The 19,354-nt window shown below is 41.5% G+C and overlaps 1 protein-coding gene across 1 annotated transcript in view; it reads right to left on the bottom strand.

Annotated features, from left to right (window-relative positions):
- The window catches only part of LMBR1L (limb development membrane protein 1 like), a 40,662-nt gene extending 27,659 nt beyond the window's left edge, over window positions 1–13,003 (bottom strand). Inside the window, exon 1 of the mRNA XM_081320891.1 lies at window positions 12,208–13,003. Within this exon, the coding sequence (XP_081177017.1) occupies window positions 12,208–12,279 (72 nt within the window). The 5' untranslated portion in view covers window positions 12,280–13,003. The remainder of the gene's footprint in view (window positions 1–12,207) is intronic.
- Window positions 13,004–19,354: the final 6,351 nt, after the last annotated feature.

Here is a 19,354-nt window from a genome sequence, read left to right as displayed (position 1 = left end):
CCTCGTTCTCAAAAGCTCTTCCTTGCTAGCAGGGATGGTTGCGAACGCCCTGTTCTGCTCCAAAAAACCCGGAGCAGAGACGCCTCGCAGTCCAGAGCATGCCCAGGCTTCGGGGGGGGGGGCTCAATCCTTCCGCCACCAAAACTCTAAGTTCTGGCGGCCCCGGAGAGCTCTACCCCTACCTGGAGGCTCACCCCCTCCTCTTCTCCCGAGGTGGGGGCTTCCGAGCCGCCGAACAGCTGATCGGTGCTGTTTTCGGCGGCTCTATGGAGCCGCGAGGCTGACAGCCAAGAAATGGCTGCCTCCGGCGTCGCCTTGCCATCCGGAAGCCCCCAGTCCTAGGCCTTCATAAAACCTTTTCACTTCAGGCCTCCACTGCCGTGAGCAAAAAAAAAAAAGGTTCAATCAATCTATTTCAACTTCTTGTGGGGAAAAAAAAAGATTTCGCAAAGTTGGAATTGATTGATGGAACTTTTTAATCCCACCCAGTCTGTCATTACCACTGCAGCCATGCCCACCCAACGGGCCACGCCCACCCAGCATCCGATGATACATAAGTGGGTTTTGGGTTGCAGCTTGGGCACTCGGTCTCTAAAAGGTTCGCCATCAGTGGCATAGAGCATTCATCAAGTAACCTGGAGGGCTTCAAAAACCCTGGAAGAGACAAGACTCCAGAAGCTGGAGACCGTGCCAGGCATTTCTAATTACTGCACTAATCCTTGTAATCACCATTAGGATCCCTAAATCATAGCCTGGCTCACACGCTATACGATCCCCATGGTTTGCTTAGTCACAATTTATCAAATAATTTTCAGTTGGAGCATTAAGTATTTACACCTTTCAAAATTTCTTCAACTAGCTCTGGCTCCCATTTAATCTCACAGTGGACAGGTCGTCCTCAGCTTACAACCATTCGCTTAGTGACTGTTTGAAGTTGCAATGGCACTGGAAAAAGTGACTCATGACAGTTTTTCACCCCTATGACCGTTGCCACATCCCTGGGGTCATGTGACCAAAAGTTAGACACTTGGCAACTGACTCATATTTATGACGGTTGCAGTGTCCCGGGCTCATGGGATCACCTTTCATAACCTTCTGACAGGCAAAGTGAATGGGGAAGCCATATTTACTTAACAACCGAGTTACTAACTTAAGAACTGTGGTGATTCACTTAACAACTGTGGCACGGAAGGTTGTAAAATGCAGCAAAATTTATTTAACAACCATTTTGCTTAGCAAAAGAAATGTTGGGCTCAATTGTGGTCGTAAGTCGAGAACTATCGGTCATCCCCTTAAGGGAACTGAGCTACTTCTGATTCTGCTCCACTATATTGCTGGTGATTTTTTTAAAAAATGAATCACCTTGGATCTGTGATGTTCACATTGATGGGAGCTCTTGTTTCACTCCATTTTATGGGTCCTGGGTTCAAAGCAATCGTTACCCACTCTATTCTTGCCAATAAATTTTAAAGTTCAGTGCCTGGATGTGTCTCTTTCTGCACATATTGGTTGAACTGCTAACCAGACAGCCACTGTATCAACACACCAACATGGATACCCACTTGGTAAAAGGCCTACAGTAATTGCAGGATTTCATTTTCACAACTACAGAACAACATGTCCAGAAAAAACTCAATGCTTCCTTTGTATGATTTCCCTAGCAACCATTTTGTGTGTGTGTGTGTGTGTGCGCGAGCGCCTCTATGCATGGAAGTAGTGGCAAGCATGTGTGCACCCCCACTTCTGTGAGCAGGCGTGTGCGCGTGCTGCATTTACATGAGCGGTGGGCATACATACCTGCCACTTGCACAAATGGATGAGTGTGTACGCGCTTACCAGATGCTCGCACGGGACCATCCCCTTTCCCCTCTCCCCCTGCCCCTGCTGGTCCACAAAGCCAGAAAGGTTGGGAAACTCTGTTCTAAATTATGGAGGGGGTGCTAATCATTTATTTTATTTTACTTTGTGTACCAGGAGAATTTTTTAAATTCCACAATCAAGGTAACTCACGAGTATACATCTCTCCTGGCAAGCTGGAGGCAGCATTTTTGGCTCATAGTCCTTTCTGTGTTCCACAGGAAGACAACTGTGAGCCAGGACCAAACTGTCTGATTTTACATCACTGATGATACAAATATAGTTACAAAAATGCAGAGCTTATTTATGATTCTTTTATTGAACCTATGTCCAAGGTAAAATTTGTCATTTATAAGCCATGATTTGTGGCTTTGTATACTGTTTGCATTTACATAATATATATACTCATGGATAAACCAAGACTTTTAGGTGCCAAAATGCTTCCAAAAAATCAGGCTTGGTTTACGTGAGGATGGGCTAATCCATAAGAATGTATGAGGATTCTTTTTTCAAAGTATCCATATTCCCATATACACTTGAATATAAGCCCATTTATGGATAAGACAACACTTGAATGCAGGTAGACTTATGCACAGGTGGTGCATTTTTTGTGATATTTTGGTAAACATTTGAAGGTTGGATTATGTGCAGAGAGGCATATTAAACGTGCGTAAAACTGAATGTATTCAGAATGGAATGATGAATCAAACAAAACTTATGCAGTCTGTGACACACAGACAGGGCAAGTGCCCTGCTCTAATCTATACCACTTCAGGCTGCTAAACCAACTTCTTTCAAAGAAGGGGGCATTATCTGAAGCCTGTGATAACACAGAGCTCAGGAGAAGAGGGCAATGCCAGCCTCTTCCGAAACTGACTCTACTAGAATCCTGTAGGAGCAGAAGCCTGATCCTTGTGCCAAGCATGCCTAGCAACCCTGCTATCTGATTTCCAGTTCGCCTTGCAAAAAAATTCCAGAGGTTATTATAGCAGGTACAAATCTTACGCAAGCAGAAGCAAAGAGTCAGACACGGAAAGTCCAGAGTTAGTGCTCCACGTTGTCTCTGCTGAGGTAAGGAGTTTCTTCTGGGAATTGGGCCAATTTGGATCGGGGAGGAAGCAGATAACAACAGCCTCACGGTTTCAGCTGGGAGAAAACAGAGTCCTGCAACGGTTTTGTCTCACTGCTCCCTTGAGTGAACCCCAGTTCTAAATGGAACTAGGACCTTTTAGCGGTATTTGCTCAGAAGAGAATATAGGATTATTTGCCCAGAGAAAGAACACACACGTGAAAGAGGGGGAGAGGGAGGCACCGTGAAGGTTGAGAAAAACACTCTGCATCAGAGTGCATTTTTTTCCAGGATCAGGAGCCAAGTTTTCCATAGACAAAAGCATTTTCAATGGATTCAAATGCTGTGGATGCAGCTCACTTGCAAGACAAGCTTCTTCAAAGGCTCACATGAAAGGACTGAGTTTTGCAAAAATAATGGAAGCAAAGTACCTTTGATACCTGTGATGGAATGTGCACCTGGAAAAGGGGGGGGGAAATCCAGGCATGAGCACCAAGGCTTCCCAGGGTGGAGGCAAAAGCCTAATTTAAGAGATTGTGCAATCCCAAATTGGATGGCGGAAGAAGGAAGAGGTTCAGAGTAGCCACACCATAGAAGAGCGGTCTTCAAACTTGGGCCTTTTATGACTTGTGGACTTCAACTCCCAGAATTCCTCAGCCAGGCACACTGGCTGAAGAATTCTGGGAGTTGCAAGTCTACAAGTCATAAAAGGGCCAGGTCTGAAGACCCCTGCCATAGAATCTCAGGATATGTCTAGTAAGTAAGGTTATAGCTTTGGTCTGGCAAGATTCTGTCCATTAGGTGTAAGCAAATCAAAGATTGGACTGGATTTCACTGTGGTGTCTGTGAGCTTGGATCTGAAAAAAAGGCAGCTATACTCTTAAAGCTTCAAGTGTTTTATCTCATTTCTGGATGGCATGAATATTCCCCCAATTCTGCAGCAGTTGCATCAGTTTGAAATTGGTTTCTGCACCACCAATTCTGATTTGTAAATACATTTACAGCATGCTACCTTCATTGTTTAGATCAGGTTTCTTCATGCATATCTGTTAGGATCGATCTTGGCCTCATTCTTTTGTGCTATGAAATTAGAACAAGCTGGCATGAGAAAGTAGGCCTGTTGCCCTGAAATCTAGGCCAAACAAGGCCCAGCTGAATAAAGCCTCCTAGAACGGCACTTCTAATTAACTGAAAATTAAAACATGGAAGGATGGAAAAATATAACCTGACAGTAAACAAGCATCATGGAATCCTCCCCGGCATGGAAGAGATGATAAGAAAGTTCTTCCCTTCTTTTCAAAGATAAGATTTTGGCTTTCAAAGCACTTGTTGGCAAGTGCATTTAATTGGCAATAAGTTTTTTCTACATGTTTCTGCTCCTTTCAAAGGCGTCCACTATAAGCAGCTCAGAGTTTGTTCATATACACAACCTCTATCTGGTCCTTACAAAGTTGGCTGTATCCAAAATTATTCCAGCATACAAACTCCATGGGATTATTCCATGGGAGCACCAACAGCCAGAGCTTTTATTTGTTTACTTACATTTATCAGACGTTTATCTCATCTTTATTTTTATAAATAGCTTTGGTGGAGCAGTGGGCTAATGCCTCCTTAAGTAACACCAGCTGCCTGCAATTAGTGCAGGTTCGCATCCCACCAGGCTCAAGGTTGACTCAGCTTTCCATCCTTCCGAGGTAGGTAAAATGAGGACCCAGATTGTTGGGGGCAATAAGCTGACTTTGTAATAATGCCGCTTGGGTGTGTGTGTGAAAGCCCTAATAAGCAGGCATATACTAGAATCAAGGCTATTGTTAAGCACATTGATTTGTGCTTAGACTGTAAGCCACCCTGAGTCTTCGGAGAAGGGCGGGATATAAATGGGATTAAGAAAAAAAAGCTCAGAGACGGTGAAGATACATAATGCTTCTCCCTCATCCTATTTTCTCCACAACAACCATGCAAGGAGGGTTGGGCTGAGAAAGAGTGACTGGCCCGAAGTCAAATCAGGGGGATGTATTTTTGCAATTCAGCTACCACACTTTCTTTGAAATGAATGAATGAATCACTCAATCAACATAACTGTCACAATGAACTTTAGTACAAAATCTGATATAATAAGAACCCTTACTCAGCAGACTGCAGGGTTACCATGGTTGAACAATACTTTGTAATAATCAGCAGGAATAAAAATAGTATATACATCAACCATGTGTGAATCTCAACTAATGGTATATCTATCAGTCTGTGTGATTTCTCAGCAAAGAGGGAGAATAAAAAAAACCGGAACATAAAGTTGACAAATCAGAATATATTTGACATTCAAATGCTTGTAACAAGTTAATCTGTCAGGTTCCTGGCGATGCTAGCTTAAAAAAAATTCTCTATTGCTCGTTAATGTCTGTTTTAAAGAATTAAATTTAATATTATATATAAAATATTAAACATTTTTTGTTATGGGCTATGTGGTGGTCTGCAATTCCTCTGCTGTAGATTATTTTAATTATTTTGGTAAAAGATGCAATCTGCCACAGAACAGCTTCTGAAAAGAACAGTAGAGGGGGAGGGAGAGAGAGAGAGCGTGCAGGATCATTCATAGCAGTAAGAAGTTCTTATTAGTAATAGCCAGACGATAGATCTTGCAAGTAGAAAAGTTGTTAGCCATTCAGTTCTAGATGCTCAATTTCACCAAAATCATCTACAAATCGGGATATTTCCCCCATTGCAAAAAGCATACATCTCTGCAGATTTCTTTAGTTTACATGACAAAGAAGGCAAGATGCACACATCCAAATTTCTGTATGTGGGTTATATGGTTTTTGGTCTTAGTAGAGTGTCTAAGTTTAGTCCCTTCAGGTTATAAATCTTAATCTATGGCTTAATGTGCCTTTTCAAACTAACTATGGCTATCCAGTTGTGGCTTTTAAAACAAGCTAAAGAAAGAAATCATAAATTAGCATAGTGCATCAACCCAGCCAATAAAAGGATACATGATAGATTATTTCTAAAATTTTCCTTTTTTTTTCTTTTCAAAACAACTGATTTCAGGGCCAGTGAAGTCAGTTGGCAATTCAAAAGTATGCCGTTATATAATGCAATATCGATGGAATTAACTTCCACAAGTTAATACATATAAGGAACAATTGCTGGAATTGAGTAATCCCGAGTGCCGCGTAACAGAGTGAGCGCCTGTTACTCGTCCCAGCTTCTGCCAACCTAGCAGTTCGAAAGCACGTAAAAATGCAAGTAGAAAAATAGGGACCACTACGGTGGGAAGGTAACAGCGTTCCGTGCGCCTTTGGCGTCTAGTCATGCCGGCCACATGACCACGGAGATGTCCTCGGACAAGCGCTGGCTCTTCGGCTTTGAAACGAAGATGAGCACCGCCCCCTAGAGTCGGAAACGACTAGCACGCATGTGCGGGGGAACCTTTACCTTTAGTTTAATGAAGAAAAGGACGAGGGGTGACATGATAACAGTGTTCCAATAATCTCAGGGGCTGCCACAAAGAAGAGGGAGTCAAGCAATTCTCCAAAGCGCCCGAAGGCAGGACAAGAAACAACGGATGGAAACTAGTCAAGCAGAAGCAACCTAGAACTAAGGAGAAACTTCCTGACAGTTAGAACAATTAACCAGTGGAACAACCTGCCTCCAGAAGCGGTGGATGCTCCAAAACTGGAGATTTTTAAGAAGAGATTGGACAGCCATTTGTCTGAAATGATATAGGGTTTCCTGCCTGAGCAGGGGGTTGGACTAGATGACTTCCAAGGTCCCTTCCAACTTTATTATTATTATAACCCAAATATTGGCTACCAAAGAACGTGATTTTCAGAAACCAGGTATGCATGGAAAATTATTCTATGAACTTCATTATTCAGGATAGTAAAGAGTTCCAGGATCAGAAGAGGTATGGTAGTACTGAGTATCATTGCTGGGTGAAGCAACAACAGGGGAAGTAATAGACACCACAGAATCATATGTGATTTCCAGAATCATTTACAGTACTTGATCTTGAAAAAACAGATACTGGACCAGGTGGAACTTGATCAAGTGGGGGCTTTCTGATCTTAAATTCTCAGTGCTCCCTTGTCACATGTGCCAGTGATTTAATATTTCTCCAAGGTTAACATAATACTCAGAAAACTCATTATGCATACCAACTAGGCACTGAGGACTAAATGCTTGTCTTGCATAACTCCCAAGTACTATATATTGCCTGCTAAGCAGACACCTAAACGTAACACAACTCCAAAGGCCTACCAATGTGTTGACTCCAGAGATGGAACTCTGGACTAACCTTTGGCACACAAAACCACGCTGGAAAAGCTAATTTTCCCCTTCCCATCCTCCCAAAGTTCTCACAACCTGTTTAGACCAGAGATTCCCAACCTTTTGGGCACCAGGGACCGGTTCCATGGAGAAAGGTTTTTCCATGGACTTGAGAATGCATGGAAGAGATGGATAGATTATATTCAGAATAAATATGGGACTAAAAAGTTTCACTTAGCATTTGTATAAGTAACGGATTTATATGATGTACAATTAGCTTGTAGTCATTTTATTAAGAGTTAAAGTGCAATACAATTTAATATCTTATTGTTGTTTGCATATTTTAGATTATGTTTGTTTGTATTTTTACACCCTGTATTTAGCTCTGGGAAGTCGGGGAGGGGAGAGTTGGGGAGGTTTGGGGAGAGGGGAGGGGGAGGGGAGGGGTTTTGTATTAAAAATGTACTGTAAAACTTTTCAATAAAAAAAAGAGAATGCATGGTTTTGTGTGCTGCCTGCATCCCACAGATTGCTTGTTTGTGTGGCCCGGTTGCTAGCATGCCGTGGCCCGGTACTGGTCCACGGACCAGGGGTTGGGGTTGGTTTAGATCATGGTGAGCTTTGAGAATGGTTGCTCTGAACAGAAAAGGATATACAAATAAAGATGCAATGGACCTCTCTCTGAAATATAACTTAACTGCTTGGGCATTTGATATCAAAACAGAGTTCTCTGCATGAACTAGTGAATGCTCTGGTCCATAAACATGACACTGGATCAGGAGAGAAGAAATGACATTAAACTAATAAACCACAATTGGCTGGCTTCTCACAACACCCTAAGTCAAAATTCTACACTCAATCTTTCATGGAAGTTAAACATAGGATGGTGTATGAAACCATAATGTACTTTGTAGGTAGGCAGTTAAGTAGGTAGTAGAGGAGGAAGTATACAATCAAGAAAGACAGGCAAGAAAAAACTTGCCTTTGTTCAACTTGTCATCACTGATTATCTGGACCCGTACCAATCGGGCTTCAGGCCCGGACACAGCACGGAGACGGCATTGGTCGCGCTGGTGAGTGATCTCTGGAGGGCCAGGGACAGGGGTTGTTCCTCTGTCCTGGTCCTATTAGATCTCTCAGCGGCGTTCGATACCATCGACCATGGTATCTTGCTGCGGCGTCTCAGGGGGCTGGGAGTGGGAGGCACCGTTTTACAGTGGTTCTCCTCCTACCTCCAGGGCCGCTCGCAGTCGGTGTTGACAGGAGGGCAGAGATCCGCCCCGAGGTCTCTCATTTGTGGAGTTCCTCAGGGGTCGGTTCTCTCGCCACTCCTGTTCAACATCTATATGAAGCCGCTGGGCGAGATCATTCGTGGTTTTGGGGTGGGGTATCACCAGTACGCTGATGATACCCAACTTTTTCTTTCCACCCCGAACCAACCCAGTGATGCCCTCTCCGTGATGTCCCGGTGCCTGGAGGCGGTTCAGGTCTGGATGGGGAGAAACAGGCTTCGTCTCAATCCCGCCAAGACTGAGTGGCTGTGCATATCGGCATCTCGGGTTAACCAAGTTATTCCATCCTTAATGATGGGGGGTGAGGTGTTACCCCCCGTTGATAGGGCTCGCAACCTGGGCGTCCTCCTGGATTCACGGCTCAATTTTGAAGACCATATAGGAGCCGTGACCAGGGGGGCTTTTGCACAGGGTCGCCTGGTGCGCCAGTTGCGTCCCTATCTGGACCGAGACGCCCTACGCAGTTACTCATGCGCTTGTGACCTCCCGTTTGGACTACTGTAACGCTCTCTACATGGGGCTGCCCTTGAAGACCACACGGAGGCTTCAACTGGTGCAGAATGTGGCCGCGCGAGTTGTAATGGGGGTCTCCCGATACTCCCATGTAACACCTCTACTCCGCGAGCTGCATTGGCTTCCGGTTGCCCTCCGGGTGAAATTCAAGGTGCTGGTTATTACCTATAAAGCCCTACATGGCCTGGGTCCGGGTTATTTGAGGGAACACCTGCTGCCGGCATCAAATGCCCTTCGCCCAGTGCGCTCCCACAGGGAGGGTCTGCTCAGGGTTCCGCCGGTGAGAGATTGCCGGCGGGTGACACCCAGGGATAGGGCCTTCTCAGTGGGAGCGCCTGCCCTCTGGAACCAGCTGCCGGTGGAGCTGAGAACTGCCCCCGACCTCCGATCATTCCGCCGGGGCCTGAAGACCTGGCTCTTTGAGCTCTCGGGCCCAGGCTGAGGAGAAATTTTTAATTGGGGTTTTAATTGTGTACAGGGTCAATTTAATATTTTTTAATTCGGTTTTAACCTTTGTATGTTGGATTTTTTAATTCCCTGTAAACCGCCCTGAGTCCTCAGGGAAAGGGCGGTATATAAATGCAACTAAATAAATAAATAAATAAAATTTTTAACAGAATAACAACAATCCCCAGTCAGTGGCCCAGAAACTCAGCTTTACCAGGCACAAAGATTAAAATGCTGTTTTCTCTAGAAAACCCTATGCCATGTTATCAACATAGCTTGGAATGAAGCAATTTACCACTTTAATGTTGTTGTTGTTAGCTGCGAAGTCGTGTCCGACCCATCGCGACCCTATGGACAACGTTCCTCCAGGCCTTCCTGTCCTACCACTTTAATAAGTCACATTAATATACACGTAAGCCACAACTTTTCTGCTTTTGAGAACCACCTGACGACAGGTATTTTAAACATTTGAATTTTTCATTCAAAATTTCATAACTACTTATTTCAACTCTCTGGGCATTACAATTTCTTAATTTCTAATGACATTTATGAAGCAAGCAGGATTAAACTGAAATCACTTATGAAGAGCCAGGTGCACCTTCAAAGTAACATGTAAAGCTCCTCACATCCAACAGATTTGCAAATATAGAACAGAACAGTGAGTTCCCCAAGACAAAAGCCTCACTAGACTTGTGTATGTTTCACTGAAGCGTCTCATGTGCTTGGATGATAGAAAAATGTTGTATTTACTTTTAAAAATCTAAAACCAAAAAGTCCCAGCTTCAAACTCTTCCTCAGCTTCTAAGGCCTCCAGGCGCCTGAGGCCAACCACTATTAATTACCTTAACATATTTGTTACTTCATATACTTCATTGCTATCATACTGCTGATAGAAATTATTTTGCCAAATTGCCACTTTGGATATGGTCCAATCCTGAAACAAGCCTGTTAATTCAGGAATCCAAACTACATCCATACTACAGCCATTCCAGAGAATTTGTTTCTGAAAACTGCCAAACCACCTCGCTTCCTGTAATGGCCAAAGCTGTGTGGCTCAGAAGAGGGCTTGATTGAACATTCCAGAGTTCTCTAGAACATTTCATTCCCAGGTGCACATATAATCGCACATAAGCACTGATGTTACCTAGTGCTTTTCAGAAAGAAGTGCCTTTACTTTGTAGGCAATATTAATCATTAGTTTTAATTAGTTCACATATATCTGATCATATCCTGTACCTATATATAAATATGCATTGCATCCACATTTATTGGGTAAGAAATCCACCTGGGTTCAGGTGGCATGGCAACTGCAGGTTGGCAAAGTTGGACAGTCCATAAGATTTTTTTTTGTCTGCCTTGGTATATTTATTCATTTGTATTCCCACTTTTATTAGTTTTACAAATAACTCAAGGCACCGAACCTATCCAACACAAATTCCTCCTCCTATTTTCTCAATAACAACCACCCCTGGGAGACGAGTTGGGCTGAGTGTGTGTGACTGGCCCAAAATCTCCCAGCCAGTTTTCATGCCTAAAGTGAGACCAGAACTCAGGGTCTCCTGGTTTCTAACCTGGTATCTTTGCCACTAGACCAAACTTGCTCTGGCTGCCTTCCTTCCAACTGAAAACAATATGAAGTATGGAAAATATAATTTAAAGAGAGAAGCTTGTGCAATAGAGCTGAAAAGAGCTACAGAATCATCTCTTTTAATTACTCTTTTCATTATTAGCAAATGAACTTATTGTCACGTCCTTGAAGAAAGGCGGAATAGAAATGGACATTTTAAAAAGTGTTCCCCAAATTGGCACCTAGTACGAAACTCAGAAGGTCGGCAGTTTGGCGGGTCAAATCCCGAGTGCCGCGTAGCAGAGTGAGCACCTGTTACTCGTCCCAGCTTCTGCCAACCTAGCAGTTCGAAAGCACGTAAAAATGCAAGTAGAAAAATAGGGACCACTAGGGTGGGAAGGTAACAGCGTTCCATGCGCCTTTGGTGTCTAGTCATGCCGGCCACATGACCACGGAGACGTCCTCGGACAAGCGCTGGCTCTTCGGCTTTGAAACGGAGATGAGCACCGGCCCCTAGAGTCGGAAACGACTAGCACGCATGTGCGGGGGAACCTTTACCTTTACCTTTAGGAAACTTAATGCTAAACATTAAGCCAAGGTTAATCTTCACACTACAAGCTTAGCCAAAAAACACAATGGTGCAACACGATGACCTGATTCACACAATAAAGTTATACGGCTTTTTGGTTTGGGCAACCATGATTTAATGCATAAACATAGTCAATGTGTTGCAATCCAAAATAACTGTAACTGGAGGGCACCAAATTGTATGGTTGTAAATATACGGATTGGCTTTTGTCTCTGGCACCAAGCAATTCTAGTTAGTTCTCAGCTATAACTTGCTTCCTTCTAATTCCTCTTCAATTACCTTAGATAAAAGAGCACAGAAGAATGTAATTTTACCAAACAGGAGGGCTAATGGCATTCACTGCTCTTCAGCTTTAAATTCCTGGTCTCTTTTTTCCTTAGTGCTTCCACTCGCCTTGACAAAACCACCATCCCCCCCCCCGTAGTCGATTTTTTTTTGTCTTCATTAACGGGAATAAAATACAAATCCTTCCCCTTTTTCAAAGGTATTGGACTACAAGTCCCTTATTTACTGGGGATAAAGAGGCTAAAATTCTAGTCATATGGGGAAAAAAACAATGGGGCGGGGGGACCCAATTCGGCTTATCATTAACAACCAGTGTACTCACAATACACTCTCGGACCCTCTCGTGGAATAACTGCTCCCGCGCAGACAGCAGGTCGTGATCCCCCAAATTCATTCTTTGGACAGCATGGCTGAAAGTTTGTAGGGCTGGCAGAGGGGCCGGGGGAAGCAGGAGACAGGGCTCCCAGAACCCCAGCGTAACCGCCACCACGAATCCTCCTTTCTTGCTCGTTAAGGGACAACTTCTAGAACGTTGCAACACTCAACCCGCGTCACAATTCAGGTCCACCCGCCATGGAGGAAGCTCCGTGTTGCATCGTTAAAGACACCGAAGTAAGTATCGCCTGACTCAACTAACCTCCACTATTGCAGCTATGAGATTAATGACGATGGAAAGGAAAAGGTAGAGCTTATAACTTCCCCACATCCCCTCCCGAGGAAAAGAGCCGATTGGCTAGATAAGGGCTTACCTGCTGCTTTTCATTGGTTGTCTCTAGAAGCCAAAGCTCGGTTCATAGGCTGAGCTGAGCGTTCTTTTTTTTTTTTTTGCCGCCCATTGATGTCGGTGATGGAGTAGCGTCCTCTAGTGGCTGGCCCCGCTTTCCTTGTACTGAAGGGTTTTAATTAATTGAGAAGCTTCGGTTATTTCAAGGAAGGTTTGTTAACTTTAGACCAGGGGTCTTCAAACTTGACCCTTTTATGACTTGAGCACTTCAAATCCCAGAATTCCTCAGCCAGCGTGCCTGGTTGAGGAATTCTGGGAGTTGAAGTCCACAAGGGCCAAGTTTGAAGACCCCTGCTTTAGACCTTAGTTTATACCAGGGGTAGGCAACCTCGGCTCTTTTATGACTCATGGACTTCAACTCCCAGAATTCCTGAGTCAGCTGACTCAGGAATTCTGGGAGTTGAAGTCCATGAGTCATAAAAGAGCCGAGGTTGCCTACCCCTGGTTTATACCTTAAATTCAGTGGTGGAGTAGAAAATCTGCATTGTTACCTTCTTGGAGCATGTCAATCGGTGATTTATTCAAGGATTTGTGGGTGCAAGCAGAATTTTTTATTTTTTATTCATCAAGACCCCAATTCTCTTGCTTACACATACCCAACAACTTCATCTTTTGACAGAACAGAACAGAGAGCTAAGCAATCTTCTGGCAAATAATTCCTCAATGAGTGGTTAACACTGGCTAACTGGTTTCTTTTAGGCATAGTGTTGAATAACTTCATTTGGCATTTTAAGGATGGTTTGCAGATGTTTTTCGTCAACTTCACACTTAATCATAAACTAAGCAAGCTTTCATACCTTAACAGTACTGTACATAGGAACAAAGGCAGTGTGTGAAAATGGAATAAAGACCTCACTGTGTTCATAACTATTAGTGTTTAATTACAACATAAGTACAATACAATACAATTATTTTGTTTCCAGGATTATGCATATTCTATATGCATGAAATGTTATGCTAAGCTTAAAAAAATAACTGTCTTATATTTCCTTTCCTTGAAACCGGCAGTCAATAGCTCAACTTAAGTTGAAAACTGAGAAGGTGAGTGTATTGTGCAAATTCTTTAATCAGCCCAAATACCATTAGTGTATATCTTTACCACCGATTCATTGGGTCAGTTCTGGGACTGCCATCAATGCAGGTGTACCGTACACTGTGTTATGGCATAAGTGTGTTCTACTTTGATTCCCCTTTTAAACTTCCAATTCTATCCTATTTTCATATCTGGCAAAAATATCTTCATGCAATAGTCCAGCCTATGGAATGTTTGTTTCATGATATCAGATGTCTGCTACTTGATATTCTCCAATATGTTAGGACCTCAATTCCAGCAGGAAATCTCTTGGCTAAACTAATTGAGAATTTTAAGTATTTTATCAATATTTTTTATGTTTATTGCTGGGTGGGAAGGAAGTCAAAATCTTCCTTGCCACTCAATCTTCCCTTGTTCCAACCTCACAGCCATTTCCAGGGCAAAAGATGAGAAACTGCACTAAGACAAAAGGTAACAAACTTAACAATGAGGTTAACATTGGCCAAAGGCAGCAGCCCCTTCAGGTAAACTTCCTTTCAGGGTGCTAGAGATTTCACCCATTTATAAACAAAGATCTTTTCCTCCATGAGAATGTCATTTCTATCTATAATGCTAATTGAGCAGGAAATAAGCAGAACTCTTCAGGGTACCTGATTCTATGATGTTAGCTAGTTGGGTAATGAGCCTTGGTGGAGCAGTGGGCTAATGCCACCTTAAGTAACACCAGCTGCCTGCAATTAGTGCAGGTTCGCATCCCACCAGGCTCAAGGTTGACTCAGCCTTCCATCCTTCCGAGGTAGGTAAAATGAGGACCCAAATTGTTGGGGGCAATTAAGCTGACTTTGTAATAATGCCGCTTGGGGGGGGGGTGAAAGCCCTAATAAGCAGGCATATACATAGAATGAAGGCTACTGCTAAGCTTGTAAGCCGCCCTGAGTCTTCGGAGAAGGGCGGGATATAAATGGAATTAAAATAAAAAATTAAAAAATAAATAAATAATGAAACATCTGCAAGGAAACAACCAAGCTCAGAGGACACCAAGGAGCCCACAGTTCATCCATGAGTTACATATATTCTCTTCTATTGGATTCCTTCTGCCCAGCTTCAAAGGCAAGATTTTTCTATATAGAAAGGGGTTGTGGCAAAGGGCTCAAAGTGTCCACCTCTGATAGTTGGCCTTTATTCTGTTCTCCAAAATAAACTTCACCTCTGTTTCAAGCAGATGCCTATGTTCTGCGTTCTTTTTCTTTTTCCAGCTCAGAACAAATCATATTTTCTTTTAACAATTGTTCTCAACGTTCTGTTCACCAACTGCTGAACTGCATAAACCATTTCTGTCTTTGAACTAACAAAATGCTAAGTATGTGGAAAATTGGAAATAAAAATCATTCTAAATTGAACTGCCTATTTTTATGGCTTAAAATTAAGTGTGAACCAGATCACCAAGAAGCACTGGCTTTATCACCGTGGCCTTAAGGGTAGCACTGTTCCATAATTAATTATAGGAAATAAATATTCCTTCCTTCCTTCCTATTCCATATTTCTACTCTACCACAACTTACTTTAATGTTCAGTTACAAGTTACAATTAGTGCAGGTTCGCATCCCACCAGGCTCAAGGTTGACTCAGCCTTCCATCCTTCCGAGGTAGGTAAAATGAGGACCCAGATTGTTGGGGGCGATTAAGCTGACTTTGTAATAATGCCGCTTGGTGTGTGTGTGAAAGCCCTAATAAGCAGGCATATACATAGAATGAAGGCTACTGCTAAGCTTGTAAGCCGCCCTGAGTCTTCGGAGAAGGGCGGGATATAAATGGAATTTAAAAAAAAAAGTTACAAGTGACAGAGCCATTCCATTTTATTTGATGAAGTGAACTGAAGCTCACAAAGGCATATATACCTTTTAATAAAATTAGTTAGGTAGAAAATGAGTTACCAGTCTCCTTCTGATAAATCAGAGATAAGGAGTTTTCTACTGCATAAAGATAATGTTTTGTTGTGAAATTATAACCAACCTGCAAAATACCAAATCTAAGCTGCTAAAGTTTAGCACCACTAAAACGGCAGAAAGTTTTATTAAATTTATATGCCGTCCATGTCACTGTAAAATGGCTCTGGGTGGCTTACAAACATAGAAATTAAGATACAAAATATTAAAATATTCAATATTAAATTTTGTTTATTTTTCTTGTTGCTGCCATCTAACTCCAATGGCACTACACCAAGGTAGATTTAGGTAGAATTCCAAGTCTTTCATCTCCTAGAAACATATATATAAAGGTCGCCATCTGGAGGCTTTGCAAAGTTTAGAAACATCCATAGAGTTCTTTCTAAGACAACATCACACCAATAAAAAAATCTGGGACATAAATATGTAGACCTATTGGTCAAAAATTGGTTTTGTAGTAGGACTTTATCTTAACGCTTAAGAAAAACAGCTTCTTTTATTTTCTTCAGAGAAATCTTCAGCATCATCAGTGGAATCATACAATACCTCAAGTTTCCTCTTTTTTCCACTTTACTTCAATCTCATCAAAGTATTGTCCATGTTCAAGAACAATGTAAAAATAGAACTTATGGATTAAACTTATTTGCAGCTAATACGCTTTTTTCTTTCAGATCCTACCAATGATATAACTTAATTACAATTTGAACTGAATACTTTTACATGAGCCAGCTGGTACTACCAGTACTACTTACTGCTTGTATAAAATGGAGCTCCATGTGAAATTGCTTTGAGCCCCTGGAGTGAGAAATGATATTTAATTTAATATTTGGAGAAATATTAAATTTTACAATTTATAAGTCCTAATTCTTCCCTTTTCTCCCATTCTTTGATCTCAGATTTTAAACATGTTATAGATAAATATGATCTGTGCACAGAATGGGAAGACAACAGATTTTAGAGAATTTGAGATCTGAATATTGATGGGAAATCTTTCTCCTGACCATAACTTGTAGCAGGATATCAGATAAAACAGTGGAATAATTTCATCTGAGACGTAATGAGATCTTAAACCTAAAACGTAACAACGTTCACACTATTTAGTGAAAGGCATTTCAACTTTATATGTAACAGATTCTTCTGGAACTTTTTAAAAAGTATAAACAAAGGATTTGAACTGTCTGCATTATGGTAGAAAAAGAACCTTTCAAAATGACGCTGTGCAAATCCTCCAAACTTTTGGAATCAAACTTCAACTCCAAAATAGTCAATAGATGGCATCATACTACTTTAAAATTGTATTATTTTACAGTAATTGAGCGTATTTGATGGGTTTAATTAATTTAATTCACATTGTCTCTGATGGCAATCTCTACATTTATTCATTTCATTTGCAAGTTTTGAGGAAATGGACACCATACTGAATTCTGGTCATTTTTGTCCCTTTTCCTCACGATCTTAGAATCTGCTTTAATTTTTTTCTGCATGTTTTCTGTTGGAGGTTCTTCTGAGATGTTGCTGGGGTATCTGAATCGTCCAGCGTTATCCCTTTCTCTAAACAACTTAAGATTAAAGAGTTGTTTATATTTCTCTTCCCACCCCCTTTTTTAAAAAAAAATAGCTTCAGTCTCTGTCTCTTCTCTGGTGAGATTGATCATTCTCCCAACAAAGGACGATGAGAATTGATTTCCCTAGGGCAGGGGTAGGCAACCTTGGCTCTTTTATGACTCGTGGACTTCAACTCCCAGAATTCCTGAGCCAGCCTGGGAGTTGAAGTCCACGAGTCATAAAAGAGCCACGGTTGCCTACCCCTGCCCTAGGGACATAACATAAAGTTGCACAATCAGAAGATGCCAAAGCTATGGGAGTCTTATCTCTCGGATAGGATGCCAAGTGCAATAAAGGCATTCCATTGAAGGGGTAAGTAGCCACAGAGTGAACTACAGTACCAAGCAGGTATACCAGAATGGGAGGCAGAACTAGGGTATATACGAAGAGGCTTTCTTGAGACAGGCGATTTGAGACCTCTAGTCTAAAGCTTCACCCTACCACCACAGCTCGGCTGCTATCATTGCATGTGAAAATATACAGGTAGCCCTTGACTTATGGCAACCGAGCCCAAAATTTGTTGCTAGGTGAGACATTTGCGAGTTTTGCCCCATTCTACCTTTCTTGCCACAGTTGTTAAGTGAATCACTGAAGTTGATAGTAACCCGGCTGTTAAGTGAATTTGGCTTCCCCATTGACTTTGTGTTTGCAGAAAGTGAGCACATGACCTTGGGACACAGCAACGGTCGTAAATATGAACCAGTTGCCAAACATCTGAATTTTGATCACATGATTGTGGGGATGCTGCAAAGGTCGTAACTGTGAAAAACGGTCATAAGACATTTTTCAGTTGCATTGTAACTTTGAACAAGCAAACTATCGTTGAGGACAACCTGTAGCTTATTAGTTGCCAGACAGTGTAGCAAAATACTGAAATTGGGATGGTGGTGTTTTTTTTGTTTGATCAGTGGTATTTAGAAGGGCAAGGCCGAAAAATTAATAGAGTTTTCATTACGGTTTTAGTTTTTGTTGTTCCATTTTCAGTTCTTAGGATGTATAGTAGTTTCTCATAAATTGCTAAGTGCTTTTTCTGTAGAAATATTTTTTAAGCTGTTATCTTGCTTTAAAATTAAAAAGGCTTTTAAATTCTCAGGGTGTTTCTTTCCTTAACATGTGGGCTTCCCTCTCTCATGATTATGCTTTTTTCATTGTTTTATGTAGTGCTTATTTAAATTAAAAATCATTCCCCAAAACTATTCATCTTTTAATTGTTTAGCACTGGCACAAATTTATTTTATCCTTTCTTAATTTGATGTATCTCGTGTGGGACTTGTAAACGCAAATGGAAATTTAGCCATATGATCATTCAGTAAAATCTCAAATTTTCAGACTTTTCTCTTTATATATCCAGTGTGCTTCCAAGCACTGAAATCTTTTAAGATTGCAATCCTTATATAATTAAAAATAATTAGTATTCATAACAAATATTAAGAAAAAGTATATTTGAGGTAGTATGAGAATTATTTTGCAAAGCATAAGAATGTTGTCATTTGTTGAAATTAAAGCTATATTTTAAGAATAGTAAACATTTGGACTCTTAACTCTATACACATCTTAAGATCACTGGAGCATTATGGTAAATTAAAATAGCCACATTCCCACTTTTAATGATGTTTCGGTTAGTTTGCTGCAGTTCTAAGTAGAAAATACATGTCAGTACTGATGGGCTCTAGACTCTAGAGATCCCAGCAATCAAAATGCCATTATGCCCAACACTAGCCTGAGCCAAACCCAGCCTGTTTGGATATGTGGGATTACTAAGAGTAATACAATTCAATTTGCTTGTTGGTGGCCATACAATATAGTGAAATAATTGAAGGACAATTGTTGGAATTGACCAATTTCTTTCAATATAGATAGTAAAGATGTAATCGAAGGGACTATTCACATGTACATCATTTTAGAACCTAAAATCAAAATAAATTCTGTGTAAAAAATTTGCCTTATTTTTTAGCATAAAAATGCCAAGAAACTTGATTCATAACACTTTAAACTTGTATGGCTGGTTTTCTGTATTAGCCAGGGTAGAGAACATGCCAAAATTAATAGCCAAAAACAGATTTTATATTTATATAGCAGAAAACATTTACACTCAGAGACA

Source organism: Vipera berus, assembly GCF_964194415.1.
Source record: "Vipera berus genome assembly, chromosome: 2".
Classification (NCBI taxonomy): domain Eukaryota; kingdom Metazoa; phylum Chordata; class Lepidosauria; order Squamata; family Viperidae; genus Vipera; species Vipera berus.
The sequence above is the reverse complement of the archived record's forward strand: the minus strand, read 5'-3'. Positions and strand labels throughout refer to the sequence as shown.